The 16,671-nt window shown below is 39.0% G+C and overlaps 2 protein-coding genes and 2 long non-coding RNA genes across 19 annotated transcripts; all 4 read right to left on the bottom strand.

The window, feature by feature from the left end:
- Positions 1-295: 295 nt before the first annotated feature.
- Positions 296-1,406, bottom strand: LOC131325864 (uncharacterized). The gene is made up of 3 exons (XR_009199857.1): positions 1,225-1,406; positions 674-795; positions 296-569 (listed from the first exon to the last, which is right to left on the bottom strand). It is a non-coding gene; the product is annotated as an uncharacterized LOC131325864 (long non-coding RNA).
- A 1,825-nt stretch (positions 1,407-3,231) lies between these two features.
- LOC131331250 (uncharacterized mitochondrial protein AtMg00810-like) lies at positions 3,232-4,457 on the bottom strand. Its single transcript, XM_058365136.1, has 2 exons — positions 4,384-4,457; positions 3,232-4,282 (listed from the first exon to the last, which is right to left on the bottom strand). Exons 1-2 carry the CDS (start codon positions 4,455-4,457, stop codon positions 3,232-3,234), a joined length of 1,125 nt encoding a protein of 374 aa, XP_058221119.1.
- Positions 4,458-5,376: 919 nt separating this feature from the next.
- Positions 5,377-12,210, bottom strand: LOC131325825 (uncharacterized). 16 transcript variants are annotated; one of them, XR_009199823.1, is made up of 8 exons: positions 10,163-11,013; positions 8,717-9,242; positions 8,377-8,511; positions 8,226-8,298; positions 7,820-8,142; positions 7,438-7,610; positions 7,003-7,071; positions 5,377-6,304 (listed from the first exon to the last, which is right to left on the bottom strand). It is a non-coding gene; the product is annotated as an uncharacterized LOC131325825 (long non-coding RNA). The 16 variants fall into 16 exon arrangements; XR_009199826.1 differs by lacking the exon at positions 5,377-6,304 and adding exons at positions 11,021-11,097; positions 11,237-12,210 and having other exon boundaries at positions 6,313-7,071; positions 8,377-9,242; positions 10,163-10,299; XR_009199825.1 differs by lacking the exon at positions 5,377-6,304 and adding exons at positions 11,021-11,097; positions 11,237-12,210 and having other exon boundaries at positions 6,313-7,071; positions 8,377-9,242; positions 10,163-10,320.
- A 1,337-nt stretch (positions 12,211-13,547) lies between these two features.
- Positions 13,548-15,657, bottom strand: LOC131325818 (uncharacterized). The gene has a single exon (XM_058358278.1). It carries the CDS (start codon positions 15,501-15,503, stop codon positions 13,842-13,844), a length of 1,662 nt encoding a protein of 553 aa, XP_058214261.1. The 5' UTR covers positions 15,504-15,657; the 3' UTR covers positions 13,548-13,841.
- Between the last annotated feature and the right edge of the window lie 1,014 nt (positions 15,658-16,671).

Below are 16,671 nucleotides of genomic sequence, written 5' to 3' on the forward strand. Positions count from 1 at the left end.
ATTTGCACAGACCTTTGAACAGATCTTGCACAGATTTCCAAACCACTCATTTTTCTTAAAATAATTTTCTAAAGAATTCCATAAAAAATTAACTCAATCCACAGTTTCACTCTAAATTTTAAAAAAGCACTTACTATATTGAATTGAGCTAATTTTTTTACGGAGTCCCTTAGAAACCCATTTTTAAAAAGATGAGCGATTTCGATCATTTTTGTGAAATTCGAAAAGAGCCCAAAAAAAAACCGTGTAATATCTGCGCAGATAGCAGGGTTCCTGATTCTTTCTTCTAGGCGTATCTGTCACCATAAGTAACAATTTGCACACAACATAAGTAATAGTAGTATTTACGATAATAATAAGAAGCCAACCGATTTCCAATTTTGGGAAAAGTTGGACAAGCTTGCACAACTCCAAGTTGTCTGCGATGAAGGATGCAAAAGAGAAACTCGAACATAGCTAATCCCAAAGCGCTTCGACGATTCTCGGAAGGCATTGAGGGTTTCTCTTTCCTATCAGCTTTCGAATTCGGAAGCCCTTCACAAATACAATGATTGTCATGTGAAACGTACCTATAGGCATAATGAAACTCCATTCCGTCAAATTAGGATCATAGAGACAAGCGCGAACATAAGAATCTTCAATTTGCGTGCAGCATCCAGGTGGAGTTGGGTACCTCACAAGAGAAAATATTTCACCAAAATGTAGCTCGTGTTTGGCGCCACTTGTTAAAAAGTGGGGCAGTAGTTCGAAGTTTCGACCACTCAAACATTTCAAGCCAAGCACAAAGCGGGTCATCTAAACACAACCACAAGTGAAACAACACATCATGAACTCGTCAAAGTTGCATAAGAGTTTCATAAAATACTTTCTTGCGCCCCATAAACCCGAACCTAGTACTAGTTCGATTGTCTGAGTTGATACTAATTCTTCATAAGAACAAAATAATCCCGCAACTATTAAAAACATTTAAGTTTCTTTTACTAGCCTCATCTTTACTTAGCAGCAGCAGCAGCCAAAGACTGGGTAAACCAAAAACGAAAATCACAAAAATACTAGATTCTAGGTACCATACAATATACATGCTAATCAGATGGCAGACATTGGAGGTAGACAAGTTCTCATTCAATACTTCCTCCTACACAAATCAAAATATGGCAACGTTCAGAAACCTTCACTCCCAATTTCTAGGTCTTTTTGATTCATAACGATCGAGATTTTGAGTACCTTAAGCGTATCTAAAGCCCTAGGAATCCCACCAAAACCTTTCCAAAAATATTGATTATTTTCTTTTTTTGACAAAACTGCAGAAATTGATCAATCCAATAAGTAACAGAATTCAGCTTAATTAAAGAACCCTAATCAGAAACGAAAGAAATGAAACAAAGTATACACCAACACTTTCTAAAATGTTCCCCGGCAACGGCGCCAAAATTTGACCGTGTCGTACCGTGTCAAAAATATATTTATAGAAACTTAGAGTTAACTACTACTCCGTAGAATAGTGGTTAAGACCGAGTGTCGATTCTCAGGGACAGTATGGCTAAGTTACGCTAAATTCGATTAACTTCTAGATTAATTCGGACAGAAAAAGTTGAATTGATTTGATTTTGAGAACTAATTAAATAAAAATAATAATAAAAGTAAGAGTTGGAAAGTTGATGGGAAAAAGATCTAGGGTTTCGAATCCACTCTGACCACGTAACAACAATATACATAGGCTCGGTTTAATTATTCGAATCAGAAGAGATTATCGCTAGGACTTGCAAACCCTTTAGATAATCGTCAAGAAAATAATTGCGTTGTTAAAAGGCATAGACTATCCCATAGCACGGACCGTCTCAGTAGCACGGTCAGGCCGCCTAACGGCACGATCCGTCTTACGAGCATAATCTATCTCAGAACTCCAATCATAATCAATGAAAACCATTGTATAACTCGTATTTGAAAGCGCACATACAAATACTCAATAGATTAAAACCATTAAAAATCATTCTATTGATCAAAACAAAACGGGTTCTTAGTTATACAATCGATCCGAATAATAAACCAAAATCCTACGCATAAACAGAATTACTTGATACGAAGTTTCATCTTCCCCCTAGAGAATGGAATTAGCCGGTCATGAAAACGTGCGCAGCTTTTTCTTCTACCATGGAATCTGTCGTCCGTGAAGCCATCTCCTGTTCCGTCCTCTGCCGAACTCACGTCCCAGGTCGAGAGCCAAATCACGTCCAATAATTGCCGCCCCATGTCAGTAGCATCATATTTTATATTGTAGGGTTTTAAGCCATAATTACATTAAGGCCCTTTGGACTTTGGGTAATAGTAGATTAACCATGCAACTTCTAGACAATTTGAACTATGACCCCAAGCTTCTTTTAATCTTCTTATTAATCAACCCAATTTGCACATTTTTGCACCCATCAATCTTTGAGGCCTGCAAACACCATAAAACACTAAAACGCGTCAAGTAACAAGGTAAACGGATAAACAAGGCGTAAATTAGAGGGAGTAAATGGGTGCTTTTCAGCACCTATCACAACACCTGCCACATTGATTAGATTCTATAAACATAATAAGTAACTAAATATACAGGTGTATAAAAGAAAAAGAAATAAAGAGGGAACCAGAGTATAGGCATAGATGCAGACCTAATCAGTTTGCAGCATTGTCCAATCCAATTGAGTCCACACCATCTCAATCATACAACTTCAGAGAATTATATAATGGGACTTGAGATGTAGAAGTTGTGACGTCAAGGGCACCTGGAGGGTTGCCCAAGCTCGGGAACCAGTTCATCACGATAAATGGGTCCAGGTCCGGATATAGGAGGTCCTCCTCCTGATTTTGTCCTTTGCATAAGCATTGGTTTTTGACTACTGTTGTGTCACTGAAGTCCGATTCATTTGCAGCTTGAGTAGAGCGTTTTGCCAGAAGAAGAATAACGTTTTTAGTGGATATACATTGCTGTTGGGTTGCAAGCTTACGATGTGTTGCAAGGCTGCTGTGACAAAATTCAAGAAGAAAGAGGATTTCATTCATTGATCATTGTTCTCGATACAAGACTCAGAAGAAACACACCCTTTTATAACCCCAAAACTCAAACTCCTATTGGATCTCAAAATGACCTCCTGGATTGCTGAGCTGGACTACACCCGAACTAATGCCTTAATAGAAAATACAAATGACAAAATGCCACACAATATGAAACTGAAAGAAAACTAACTGCACTTAACCTCCCTTATCTTCTATTCTCTTTACACCCCCTTGCAAACTCATGGTTGGAGAAGATCCAACCTTGAGTTTGGACTTCAGAAAAACAAAACGAGATACAGGCAACCCTTTCGTAAAAATATTAGCCACTTGAGCATGTGATGCAATAAAATGAAGCACCAATTTCTTAGCCAATACTTGCTCCCGGATAAAGTGATAATCAATTTCAATGTGCTTGGTACACGCATGAAAGACGGGATTTGATGCCAAGGCCATGGCTGATCTATTGTCACACCACAGAACATGAGGTGGAGCAATAGAAACCTGCAATTCAGTAAGCAGCTGCGGGATCCAAACTAAATCTGCAGCTGTTTGGGCCATGGCCCTGTACTCAGCCTCAGTAGAAGAACGAGCAACTGTGGGTTGCTTTTTAGCACTCCATGAAACAGGTGTAGCACCAAGAAAAACAACAAAACCAGAGGTTGATCGTCTATCTACGGGATCACCAGCCCAGTCGGCATCAGCATAAGCAGTTAAAGAAAGAGGACCATCAGTAAAATAAAGACCATGATTGATAGTACCCTTGATATATCGAATCAGACGTTTCACAGCCAGAAAATGACTAAGTTTGGGCTGATGCATGTGTTGGCAAACCGTATTCACAGCAAAAGCTATGTCCGGCCTAGTTAATGTAAGATACTGCAAGGAGCCCACAAGAGTTCTGAACAAAGACACATTATCAAAAGGAGGATCAGAAGGATCATAGGGTCCTTTGGTAGAAGTTGGAGAAGCACTAGGCTTACAATCCTCCATTCCTGCTTTAGTCAAGATTTCTGAAACATATTTGGACTGAGTGAGACACAGACCATGCTGAAAGTATGTCACCTCTAGGCCAAGAAAATAATGCAAGGAACCAAGATCTTTCATCACAAACTTGGAACCAAGCAAAGAAACTAACTGAGACAGAAAAGGAGAATCACTTCCAGTCAAAATAATATCATCCACATAAACCAAAATGAGAGTGATGGAAGTTGGTTTATGAAGAATGAACAAAGAAGAATCTGCCTTGCTGCTTACAAACCCAAGTTCTAACAGATAAGTGGAGAAAACTGAGAACCATGCCCTAGGAGCTTGACGTAACCCATAGAGAGCCTTTGTTAGTTTACAAACATAAGTAGGGTGAGCTGGATCCTTGTACCCCTGTGAGCTTGACAAAATTCAAGAAGAAAGAGGATTTCATTCATTGATCATTGTTCTCGATACAAGACTCAGAAGAAACACACCCTTTTATAACCCCAGAACTCAAACTCCTATTGGATCTCAAAATGACCTCCTGGATTGCTGAGCTGGACTACACCCGAACTAATGCCTTAACAGAAAATACAAATGACAAAATGCCACACAATATGAAACTGAAAGAAAACTAACTGCACTTAACCTCCCTTATCTTCTATTCTCTTTACATGCTGCTTCGTTTGCTCCGATGTAATGGAATAACGCCCCAAGCGTAGGGCCTAAAACGTCTGTTGAAGCATAATAAACCGGAAATCCGGGATCGTACCCAAGGGAATAATTATATGGCTTGCTCGGATTTGTAGATGCAAGTAGGGGCTTTCGGCTTTAAGACAGCCAACTTTGTTTTACTTTAACGGTGGAAATAAAAGGGCTAAATTAAAAAGGAATTAACTAGAGAAAAGATAGGCTAGGTCTAGGAATTATTAACACCCAAGACTCAAGCTAAATTACACTTTTCACCCAACTACACAATTTAAGATACTTGGTTAAAGTTCTCAAATCGGAAGATAAAATGATTTGAGAACCAAGCTAGCTCTAGAGTTCATTTGGCAAATACTTCGTGTGAAAGAGCTCTAAGCATCATGTGTGGTGGGTAGGCGAAGCTCCCACCTACACATGATCAAAGAGGTTAACACCTCGGTGATTTGACAAACAAACCCGAACCCCAGATCAATTTTCAAATCAAAGTTTAAAGCTTTATTGGGTGCAAAATGCAATTTTCGCCCGAGTCATGAGATGCTAATCATCCCATGACCTAACCCTTGAAACTACTCACTCATATCTAGAGATATAAAAGCAAGCAAAAATCTACTCAACATAATTGAAAAGCAATACTAGAAGAAAATTAGAGATTAAGATAGATCGGGAGAAGATAAACAACTTTAATTAAGGTAACAATAACAAAAAGTAACAACTAAGGACAGAAAATTAAAAGATAAGTGCTGAAAAAATGAAGAACAACAAGAACACTCAAGAACAATTTGAATCTAGATCTAGATTTAAAATTAGGTAAGCAAATCTAATTCTACTTTTTTCTACAATGAAATAAGCTTTTATACTTCTAAGCTCCGCGCCTGGAATATTCCCTAGATGCTTTGAAAATCCCGTGTTAAGCCCCTCGGCATCGATGGCAACGGCCTTAGAAAGCTCTGCTATGGGGCTCGGCATCGATGTAAAGAATTGGAGTCCATCGATGCCGAAGCTATTAACGGCCTAGACGATTAAGCTGCTCGGCAGCGATGTAACATGGATCTCTCCATCGATGCCGAGGTGGATAAGAGTCTTGATCACTAAGGGGCTCGGCATCGATGGGACTTATCGCTTGACATCGATGCCGAGGTCGTTAACTCGACGCTTGGCTGCCTGCCTCTGCCTTGGCTGTCTGCCTCTTGCTTGGGCAAGTCTTGTTTTGCTCGGGCGAAACTTCTTCTGCCTTGGCCATTTCTGGTTCTGCTCGGGCGAAACAACTTCTGCTCGGGCAAAACAACCTCTGCTCGGGCAAAACAACTTCTGCTCGGGCTGTTTCCACCTTGACATGCCTTAGGCCTCAAAGATTCCTTTATTTGGCGATTTATCTACAAAACATAACCAAAGCACTATACGAGCAAACATGTTAATAATAACTAATAAGTAATTAAATTAGACTAAAACTATATACTAGCGCACCCTACATTACATTCTCGGGTGCTTATCAGCTGCCGATAAAAAAAAGGAAGTGATGTAAGGCTTTGGTGGGATTACAGGTTTTGGCCAAACATGTCTTCTGAAAGATGCAGGCTTACACTTCAGGCCAAACCTGAAAACAAAAACTTAGATAAGTTATCATACATGTCTAATGCAATTCAGTAAAAATAACAGATGATGAATGCTAAAATGACTACTCCAAAATAAGAAGATTGATGTGTCAGGACAAGTCAAGTTAGATGATGAATCTAGGTTAGGAACAATACAGATTACTTGAGGTTTCTGAATTACAAATAGGTTTGCGCTTTCAATATGGTAGGCATAGCTAAAACTGTCTGCTAAACAGTTCTCTTTCAAAACATAGAGTGCATGTATTAGTTGCCATTCCCTTACCTATCTTCCTACCAAAGCTTTTCCAAAAGTTCACATGGCATTGTTCATATTCTGTCAGATTCATAGATCACATACACCTATAATTGATTCTGGATGACTTCAATCCCCACCCCAACACTCCCACATCCACCCACCCACACACAAATCCCTCCCATGCTCTTTGGGGCAAAATTAAATCGCAAGACCAAATGCTCAGCTGATATTGCCCACTCCATCTCTAGGAAAAGTTGCTGCAAGAGCTTAATCCTGACTTATTGTGGTTGCAGTGCGGTTTTCTTATACAATCACCTCTGGGATTGCACAATATTTATGAAATCCAGGGGTCAAAGCTTCCACAACATTTACTGGTGAAAGGAAAAAGAGCAACATGGAATAAATCGGAGGACAGATAAATGGTTTTTGCCCACACCCCATCACCTTTTTCCCGTCTCAAGGCTTCCAAGTCTTGAACAGATTGGTCATGGCATGAAGGATCATCTTCTTCACCTGTCATTGCCAAAGAGTGAAAAAAAAGAAAGAAAAAACAGCTGCTTTGTAAAACAGAAACATATGCTTGCATGTGAACGGAGACTGTTTGGATCATTGGTTTATGGACGGATTTCAGTAGACAAAAAGGGTTAGGAGAAAGATGAGAAGATGATGGAGGAAGAAAATGAATCTACTTTTAAATTTTCCTTTCAATGTTTTTCTTTTCTCCACAAATTTAAGATTCAGACATGGCCTAAGAGAATACAGTGGCAGACATTTACAAGAGACATGCTTGAACAAAGAGAGGGAATGCCTCTAGTTTGACCTCTCTAGCCTTGTGGATTTAGCTAGGAATTTATTGAAACAGTTCATGCCGCGACGTACCACTTCAAGTGAGATGGAAGCTCCGCGTAATCGTAAGCATACACAGACGTTGCCACAGCTGAACACTTCTCCTTGCCAGCGATCGCCTTTTTTTTTCACTACCCCCATGAAACATTAAGTCGTGGAGTGCATAAGCCCATTCTGGTTTGAGAAAGGAGCACTGACCAATCACCCTGAATGAATAATACATCAGATGTTAAGCTCATCAAGCAAGCGCAACGACAATGAATTTTTCAACACCCGAAGGTAGCCACAACCCAAGGCATAAAATAAGCATTTTCTGTGGATGCAAAAAGAGTGGATTCAGGATGTTTTCCATTTCCCATAGAATCTCTGGAGCTACTATGAGTAATGATGCGTAGTAGAGTTCAAAGATCAAAACCTTGCTACAGGAGAGTCTTTCCCCTATGACCAGTGAAGAATCTCCTAACATATCCAGCTCTTCGGCAGTCGTCGGACTCCTAGTGAATCGAATGCACTTATGGAGATTTTCAGGAGAAACAAAATCCAGAGCAACTTTTGTACATGACTGTGCAAGCAGAAAATAGATATACATAAACAGATATGTGCATTCCATGGTCAAATTGAAATTTCAAAAAAAGGTGAAGAAATGTATTTCTTTAAGACTTCTGATTTGATGCGGACAACCAGCAGGAATACACGCCGCCTCCTCAAGATGTTGCTCAAAAGTCCATAGATCTATCCCTGTAAATTTCCAAAATGAAGATGTTACTGAAGTTTATCAAGTCAGTATCAGTAAAAACATTGCCGCATAGTTAAATACTGACCAAATTCCTCCTTGAGTTTCCATTTAGGCTCCAAAGTCAGGTAGAAGCATTGATCATAAATTGGATGAACCACCTAATCAAAGCAGGAAAATTCTTTAGAGCCCAATGTACATACATGGCTCAATTAAAGCCTCATTAGCTACAAATTTACCTCTTCGACTGGAGAGCCATAAGTATGCCTAAATTCTCTACAATCACAGTTCATTGAGGCCATCAATTGAACACATGGAGTGCTCTTTCTCTTCCGCATCGCTCCTCGGTTGTTGAATGGATAATTCACCATTCTCTGAGTCCCACATTCACAAAACCAGTCACATAAGATACATGGAGATGATCTCACAAAGTAGAACACAAGATAAAACACATAAAGCTATCAATGAACTCAACAATAAATAGAACTCTCGACCATAATAACTATTGTCAGAATTAAGCAAACTTTGTAAAGTTAATACTCCTAGTATTGAACGAAACTTGCACAAAGCATTACGTACCTGAAGGCTTCAATTAAAGTGGCTGATGACCCTAAGGCTTTCACTTTGATTTGGTTAATGGCAAATCCTGCTATAGAGATTTGGACTCCCCATGAGAGAGGGATTCCGTTTAGGGCAATCTTAATCAAACAAGAAAATAATAAAAAGGAACTGAACTAATGGGTATCTCAAAGAACAAGATAAACTTCAATTTAAATGACAATCAGCCATATAATATAAATATTAACTCCCACTTGAGAAAACGTAAAGGATCATGTGTTTTTGCAACACTCAAAGTTTCAAACTTGATAAAACATAGAACGCTTAAATCACCAAGTTAGGAGTACAAACATGGAAAAAGCAGCAAATAGAGAACTACCTATGCGAAATTATGCCTCTATTCCTTACACAGCTGGAAAGGCTTCAGACAAGATGGATCTTCTTCTGGAAAACATAAGTCCTCTCCATTAACGTTGATACCTTCCTTTGCGACTGTCAAGCCCTTCACCATATACGACAGCCATTGTTTCACACTACTAGGAGATGGCTGCAGAGAAAGAGGAATACAGAGATTAGGAACACAGAATAATACTGAACCGTAAGAAGCTCTCAAATAAGAAGGGAACGACATAATGCACCTATAATGTAATCGAAGAACAAAATCGCATCAAATGAGAATCTTGGAAAATCAAACCAAAAGCGTACTTGCTAGTTATGAAGCTGATGAACTCGGAGACGCATTCTGGAACAGTATCGTTGGCATACCAGGCATAGTCATATTTATCCAATAAAAAAAATCAGAAAATCAAGCATCTCTGGCCCTAATAGCTTGTACACATTACCCATGTCCTCTTTGCATCTTTCCTCTAATTCCTACTTCCTCTTGCTTTCCATCTCTGTTGCCCTCAATCTCCGTAGGTTAGCTATGGCCAATCAAAGGAATAGTTGCTTCTAGAAAACCAAAGCAATCAGATGGAAAGACTTTACTTACGAAAATCACAAATCAAGTAAGTGAATATTGGATTTTATTTTTTGAATGGGTAAAAATCGCTTTTAGATATTGCTTGGAGCAATTTTTGGATTTCAATATGATTTCGGTGACCACATATAGAAATAGATGAGTAGAGAGATTTCAAACATAAACCACAAATCAGTAATTGAATGGTAACATGAGCAATAATGCAGAAATGGCATTATGCACCACAATAATCATGAGTATTAGAGCTTCCAAACGCAAGCAGCAAACTACCAGAACACATATAGAAGAGCTTTGAAAAACTATTACATGTTTGTAAAAGGTTTTGAAACCAGCAAAAGGGAACCACGAACTGAATGCCATTTAAGCAGAAATCAAACAATCAATGGAGATTAGGGCTATATTCCAGAATCTATCGATGAAACTGAAAACTTATTTGATCGTCGTGTGTATGTGTCGGCCTTTTGTTGTGGAGAGAGAGATTTTCAGACCTTGTTATCGCCGTAGAATGGAGTAGTTCTTCTCGCCGCTTCTGTTGCAGCTTCGCCATCTCGAGCGAGAACCCCATTGCCGTGGAGCGAATCTCTAGCAGTTTATGAATGGCATAGAGAGATGTGCACAGCGTGATCTGCTCAAAATACCCATCATCCTAATTGTCAAAGAAAACTGGCTGTATTTGGAATCAGAGAAGACATGAAGGAGAAGCTCATGTACGTGGCAACCCAAAACCCCCAAACAAACACAAATTCAAACCACTGGAGTAAAGCATACGGAACAAAAACAAGTAAAATGACGGAAAGCCCACGAACACACACACAGAAGTTAATCATTTTTTTCTCTCTGGAAGAGAAATGCATCCCAGGTTGTTATTTTTCATGGTTTACTTGGATATGGAGGAACAGTATAAAGATTTTAAAAAAAAAGAAAAGAGTTCATGTGGCGGAACGTAATTGGTCAATCATACAATGTAGAAGAATACAAAACCTGTCCTCATCGGATCCACCTTTTAGTATAACCAATTCAGAAACAGAATGTGAAGAAAGATAACTTTGAACATGTGCTATGCTATTTATTTTCATGTTGTGCAGGGAGATGAAGTCACGGAATTACTCAAAGCAAAAAATGAGACCCAGGGATCAATTTTGCAACCGCAAGTCAAAACTGGGTTAGGATTTAATGTCAGCAAGGGAAGGGAGAATGGGGACTGGGGAGGATGGGATAATAATCAAGTCACTTCTTTTTCCTTTTCTTTAAAAGAAAGCACCAAAATGGCAATGCTTGAAGCAAAACATAACACGGTTCAAAAAAAGAAGTAAAACATAACCACCCAAAATGAGGCATGCACTTACAAAGAGTAATAATCATAACCCAGAAATGTCCTTGTTGCCATCAAATTGAAAGTCTTTTAAAAGCTTTGATGATATCACTGGAAGAACAAGAAACAAACAACTGCAACACTTAAATATCAATTAAAACCCAAAGCACGGCTAGATACTACCAGGAAAGGACAAAACTAACACAGCACTAAAAAATGCCCGGTAAAAAGCCATAAACTAACAATTTACCTTCCACAGTCAAGGACGAAAGGCTACAGTTGCAGATCTTCACCCTATCAGATTGGCACTATAATCTCCAAACTGCTACAATGACAAGACATGCAACGCTCTTCTATATTCACGCAGGTTCTCCGTAATGCCATCAAGGCCCACAGCAGTGAAGAAGTTGATGAAAAAACTGGAATTCCTCGGACTATCTTTCGGGAATATCGTCTCAAAATTGTCCTGCACTTTGGGATCAGAAAGACGTTCATTCAACCGGCAAATCCCAAGGTGCTCTGACAATTCCTGGAAGAAGGTACCGAGGGTTTGTCTTTCCCTTCACAACGATTTTCATGTGAACCTAATGCAAGAAGCTCAAATTGACTATTCAGAGAAGAACATAAGAGGCATAATAAAACTCCATTCTGTCGATAGGATCACACAGAGACAAGTTCATGCACATAAGAATCTCATAAGGTTTGCACCATCCAGGTTGAATTGGGTACCTCAAAAATAGAACATTTCACGAAAATGTTGCTCATGGTTGGCTACGTGTTAAAAAGTGCAAAAGTGCGGCAGTAGTTCAAAGTTCTGACCACTCAACATTTCCAAACAAGCACAATGTGCGTTATCTAAACACAACCACATTGAAAACCACAAGTGGAACGGCACGTCATAAACTCATCCAAGTTGCATAACGGTTTCATAAAATAGTTAATTGTACCCCATGAACTTTTTTTTGTACCCCATACACTCGAACCTAGTACTAGTTCAATGGTCTGAGTTGATACAAATTCTTCATAATCCAGGAAAAAAATATACCTGCAACGATTAAAAACATGTTTCTTTTACTTGCCTCGTCTTTACTCAGCAGCAGCAGCCAAAGACAGGGTAAACAAAAAAAGAAATCACAAAAAACTAGATCCTAGGTTGTATACATAATAATCTGATGGCAAGAACTGGAGGTTGACGAGTTCTTATTCAATACTTCCTCCTGAAGAAATCAAAATAGAGTTAGGTGGTGTTCCAACTAAAGGAAAAGAAAGTTTTGGAAAAAGAAAGGTAATTTCAAGCTTAAAAATCATGTGTTTACATAAATAATTTTTCTACCAATATGGATCTTATTTGATAGATTTCATTGAAATTTTTCATACGGTGCAAGAAAAATCAAAAAATTATTTTTCATTTTCATTATATTTGAGTTTGAAAATTGAAGAAAAAGAACTTTTAAAAAAAGAACCTTAGTTGGAACACTAAGGCTTTGTTCTGACAAAAAATCCCATTTGGCTTATTGGCAATTCCCAAAAAAGCCATTTCCCTGACTCCCCCGTCTGACATACACACCAGACCCGACCCCACCCCAGTGTTCCAAAAATACCCCTTGTTGGGAAGCCAGAACAAGACAAATATCCAGGGCAATTTGGTAATTTCACGCCTCTGTCGTCCAGCTTTTTAAGGTTGGCTTTTTTTAGTCAGATATTTGATGGCTTTTTTGGCTTATTTCCGGCGGGAAAGCCAGCTTATTTTTTTGGCCGAACAGGCCCTAACTTTCAGAAACTTTTACTCCCAATTTCAAGGTCTTTTTGATACATAAAGATTGAGATTTTGAGAACCTTTAACTCCTTAAGCATATATACTGATTCTTCACTTTTATGGAAAAAACCAGAAAATTGATCAACCCAACGAGTAACTATAGAGAAGTGAAAGAAATGAAAAAGAGCAAACACCAACACTTCCTAAAATGTTCACAATGTCGTAAATGCGCTGTCTAACACCTGCCTCTTTGATTTGATTCAATAAACACAATAACTAAAAAAAAAATACAGGGGTTAAAGGACACGAAATAAAGAGGGAACCAGAATATAGACATAGATCCAGACCTAATCAGTTTGCAGCATCGTCCAATCCAATGGAGTGCACACCATCTCAATCCTACAACTTCAGAAAGCTACCGCCCCCCCACCCCCCCCCCCCCGAAAAAAAGAAAGAAAGAAGTGATACTAATCAACCAAAAGACGCCAGGAACTAAACAAAAACAACAGTTGAAAAATACTAAATATCAATTACAACAATAAAGCACAACATACATATCCACATGGTTAAGCAAAATTTCTTGTCCAAAACTACCCAATGGTCACCATACTCACATAATTTTACATATCTATCTAATTATCACTAAGGGGAACCCAAAATTGAAGCTGGCTCACACCCCACTCTAAAAGGATATAGATGTCTTGATCCCATTTCTCATAATGTTTTCATTTCCAGGGACATAAAATTGCAATGCTTCAAGCAAAAGATTACCAGCAAAAATGAGGATTGCACTAACAAAGAATACTAATCATAACCAAGAAATGATCAGGTCGTCATCAAATTTAAAGTCATATTCAAAAGCTTTGATGCTATCACTGTTAGAACAAGAAAGAAACAACTGCAACACTTGAATCGATGATAAAACCCAAAGCACAGCTACCTACTACCAGTGAAGGACAAACCCAACCCTGCACTACAAAGTGCCTAATAAAAGGCCATTGAAAAGCTGTAAACAAACAAACTAACAATCTGACTTCCACAGTAAAGGCTACAGTTGCAGAGCTTCACCCTATCAGATTGGCCCCATATTGACAAATAGCTACATGATAAGGCATGGAGCGTTGCTCTTCATGTATTCTCGCATGCTCTCCGTAATGCCACCAAGGCCCACAGCAGTGAAGAAGTTGATGGAAAATCTGGAATTCCTCAGACTATCCTTGGGAAAGATCGACTCAAAATAGTCCTGCATTGTGGGGTCAGAAAGACGTTCATTCAGCAGGTGAATCCCAAGTTGCTCTGACAATTCTTGGAAGAGAATCTTGACGAAAATACGGGAAGATGAGGTAGTGTCCTCTTCAGTCAACCGTATATAAGCTAAAATGTGCCAAGGAAGAGCATCCGTGCCAAGTAAATGGGCAAAAAACTTGGCCACATTGCGTAGCTTATTAGTCTCGAGGCGATGAATCATAGAGTACTGTTGCACAAAGCATTTCTCAAAATTTTCCTGGTGGATCGTGTTGATCATGCAGAACCGCTGCCCCAGAAGGCCATAATACCGCAGATACGTTCTCTCTTGACTGCAGCATTCCAAAAGCATGATGCACAGTTCCATCTCTTGACCAGGCTCCAGTTTAATTTGCAATAGTGTGTGGCCAGCTTCCTCAAAATCAACACTAGACATAATTGTTAGATAAATTGTCCTCCGAAGGTTTACCAGATTTGTCTCCGTCTCGTCCTTTATTTTCATCTGCTCCTCGTCCTCTTCAATATCAGAGTCTTCACCATCCTCATCTCCTGAGCCTGCTACCGAATCTGCTTCATCTACAGACTTGTCACCAAGTATTGTCTTTTTCAGTTGCTCGTAGTTTTCCTCGTTTGCCACAGCTTCGGCCTCCAGTTTGAAGACATCCAAAGCATTCTCGGGGTCCAATTCTTCCTCCTGTAGAGAGATTTCATGAATTAGCTGATCATCTTGCTCAACAAGGTCCAATTCTTTACGAACAGCTGGGTACCCCTGAAATCTGGCTTTTCTTATCGCGAGTAAACCCTCGATCAGAAACTGAACTCTTTTTCTAATTTCTCCTTCGTGAAGAATCCCACGAAAACGCTCAAATATTGCATGCAAGCCACGGGAGCAAAGATCTCGGAGAATTGAGCCACATTCGGTGACGAAACCCACTGCTACCTCCACACTGTCATCAGTAGGTTTGTCCAATAAAAGGGTGAGCAGCTCCAAAGCCACAAGCTCATGAAGCACTTGCTGGTTCACAAGATGCGCCACGAATTTAACAGATGGTAATAGTTGGGGCTTGTCATTGCGTTTGTAAGCTCGCTTGAGCTGCAAAATTAACCTCCTCGACAAAAGATGACCCACTTGTGGGAACTTAGTATTGACCACGGCAACCAAAGCAGCAAAGACGTCTGTGAAACCAGGGGAGGCCATCTGAGACTTGATACAAGCTCGACAAAACGGACCTCTACCTCGAACTAAATTCTCCGCAAAAAGTTCAGGAATTATGTTCTTAATATTGGTTGCATTCAATTTATTGACCAGCCCATTAATACTCTTCCTTAGAGCATCCCAAGACAATCTCTGGTACTCAACAGAGCTCTTGTCGGCCTCCACATCTTTCAAAATTCGGGAAATAAGCCCTAAGAGTAGCAGCTCCTTGAAACGACACAGTCCTCGTACTGGTTTGTTTCGTATCACCATCATCGCTGCTTTCACTACTACTTCTGCTCCTCTTACATCTATCATCATCAACAACAACAACTACCTCTTTTCTATCTCGTTTAACCCTTATTCTCTCTACCCTACCGAAACGCTCCTCAATGAATTTGGAACTAGCCATGAAAAATACTGACAAAGACGACAGAGAGACACCGCGAGAAGACAGAGAGAGAGAGAGAGACCTCTTGTTGCCGCAGGTCTTTCTTCTCGATTCAGGGCCCGTCCGGATAAATAAGCCACGGAGGCTTATTTTTTGTCCTTATTCAAATTTTTTTCGTATTACTTGGCTTATTGTCATTTTTTTGGGGGACTATTGCATCCTCACGACAAGAGGAATCTAAAAAGTAAAAAATTTTGACCGAAATTCAAATTTTTTTGAATAAAGACGAAAAAAGTGGCTTATTAATTTTTTTTCATCTTTATTCAAAAAAAATTGAATTTCGGTCAAATATTTTTACTTTTTAGATTCCTCTTGTCGTGAGGATGCAATAATCCCCAAAAAAATGACAATAAGCCAAGTGATATGAAAAAAAATTGAATAAAGACAAAAAATAAGTCAAAATGGCTTATTTATCCGAACACCCCCTTAGGGCTTCGGAACTGAACTTCATACACCTACTAATATTACTATTACTGTCAATGATATACATTATATATAAGGCGCTGTTATTCGCAGCCCTCTATTTTCTCTCATAACCCGTTAAAAATTTTCAATTATACTCGACAGTTCGTTATCGAAATTGAGATATATTTTCAGCATTCAATTACCGAAATATAATATTTTTTTCAACAGATATTTACCGAAAATGTATGTTCGGCAGTTGTTTACCGAAAGTTGAACATATTTTCAACATGTAGTTACCGAAATATAATCTTGTTTTCAACAGCAATTTACCGAAATGTTATTTATGATTTTCAACAACCATTTACCAAAATGTAATGGACTATGAGAGAAAATAAAGGGTTGCGCCCTATATATAGATGCTCCTAACCCTAAGTCCTAATCCTATTAGGAGTATAACTTTAGCCTTTTCGTCCCTAGGCTATTGCCTTGTTTTTTTCCTTCATCCTTCAAGTATCAATTCAATCTAGTCCACCCTTCAACTATTTAATTTTAGTCTATTTTTTCAAATAGTACTTGTTTTAGTAGTACTAATGTGTGATTAAACTAATTTTTCGTGTAGATACTTTTCTTTGC

The sequence above is a fragment of the Rhododendron vialii genome, chromosome 1a (assembly GCF_030253575.1).
Source record: "Rhododendron vialii isolate Sample 1 chromosome 1a, ASM3025357v1".
NCBI classification, from domain to species: Eukaryota; Viridiplantae; Streptophyta; class Magnoliopsida; order Ericales; family Ericaceae; genus Rhododendron; species Rhododendron vialii.

Excerpts from the sequence above, each read along its gene's own strand:
- LOC131331250 (XM_058365136.1), bottom strand. The coding sequence starts at position 4,457 with ATGAATGAAATCCTCTTTCTTCTTGAATTTTGTCAAGCTCACAGGGGT. Across the intron at positions 4,283-4,383 it reads ATCCAGCTCACCCTACTTAT|CAAGGCAGATTCTTCTTTGT; the intron begins GTTTGTAAACTA and ends GTTTGTAAGCAG.
- LOC131325818 (XM_058358278.1), bottom strand. The coding sequence starts at position 15,503 with ATGATGATAGATGTAAGAGGAGCAGAAGTAGTAGTGAAAGCAGCGATG.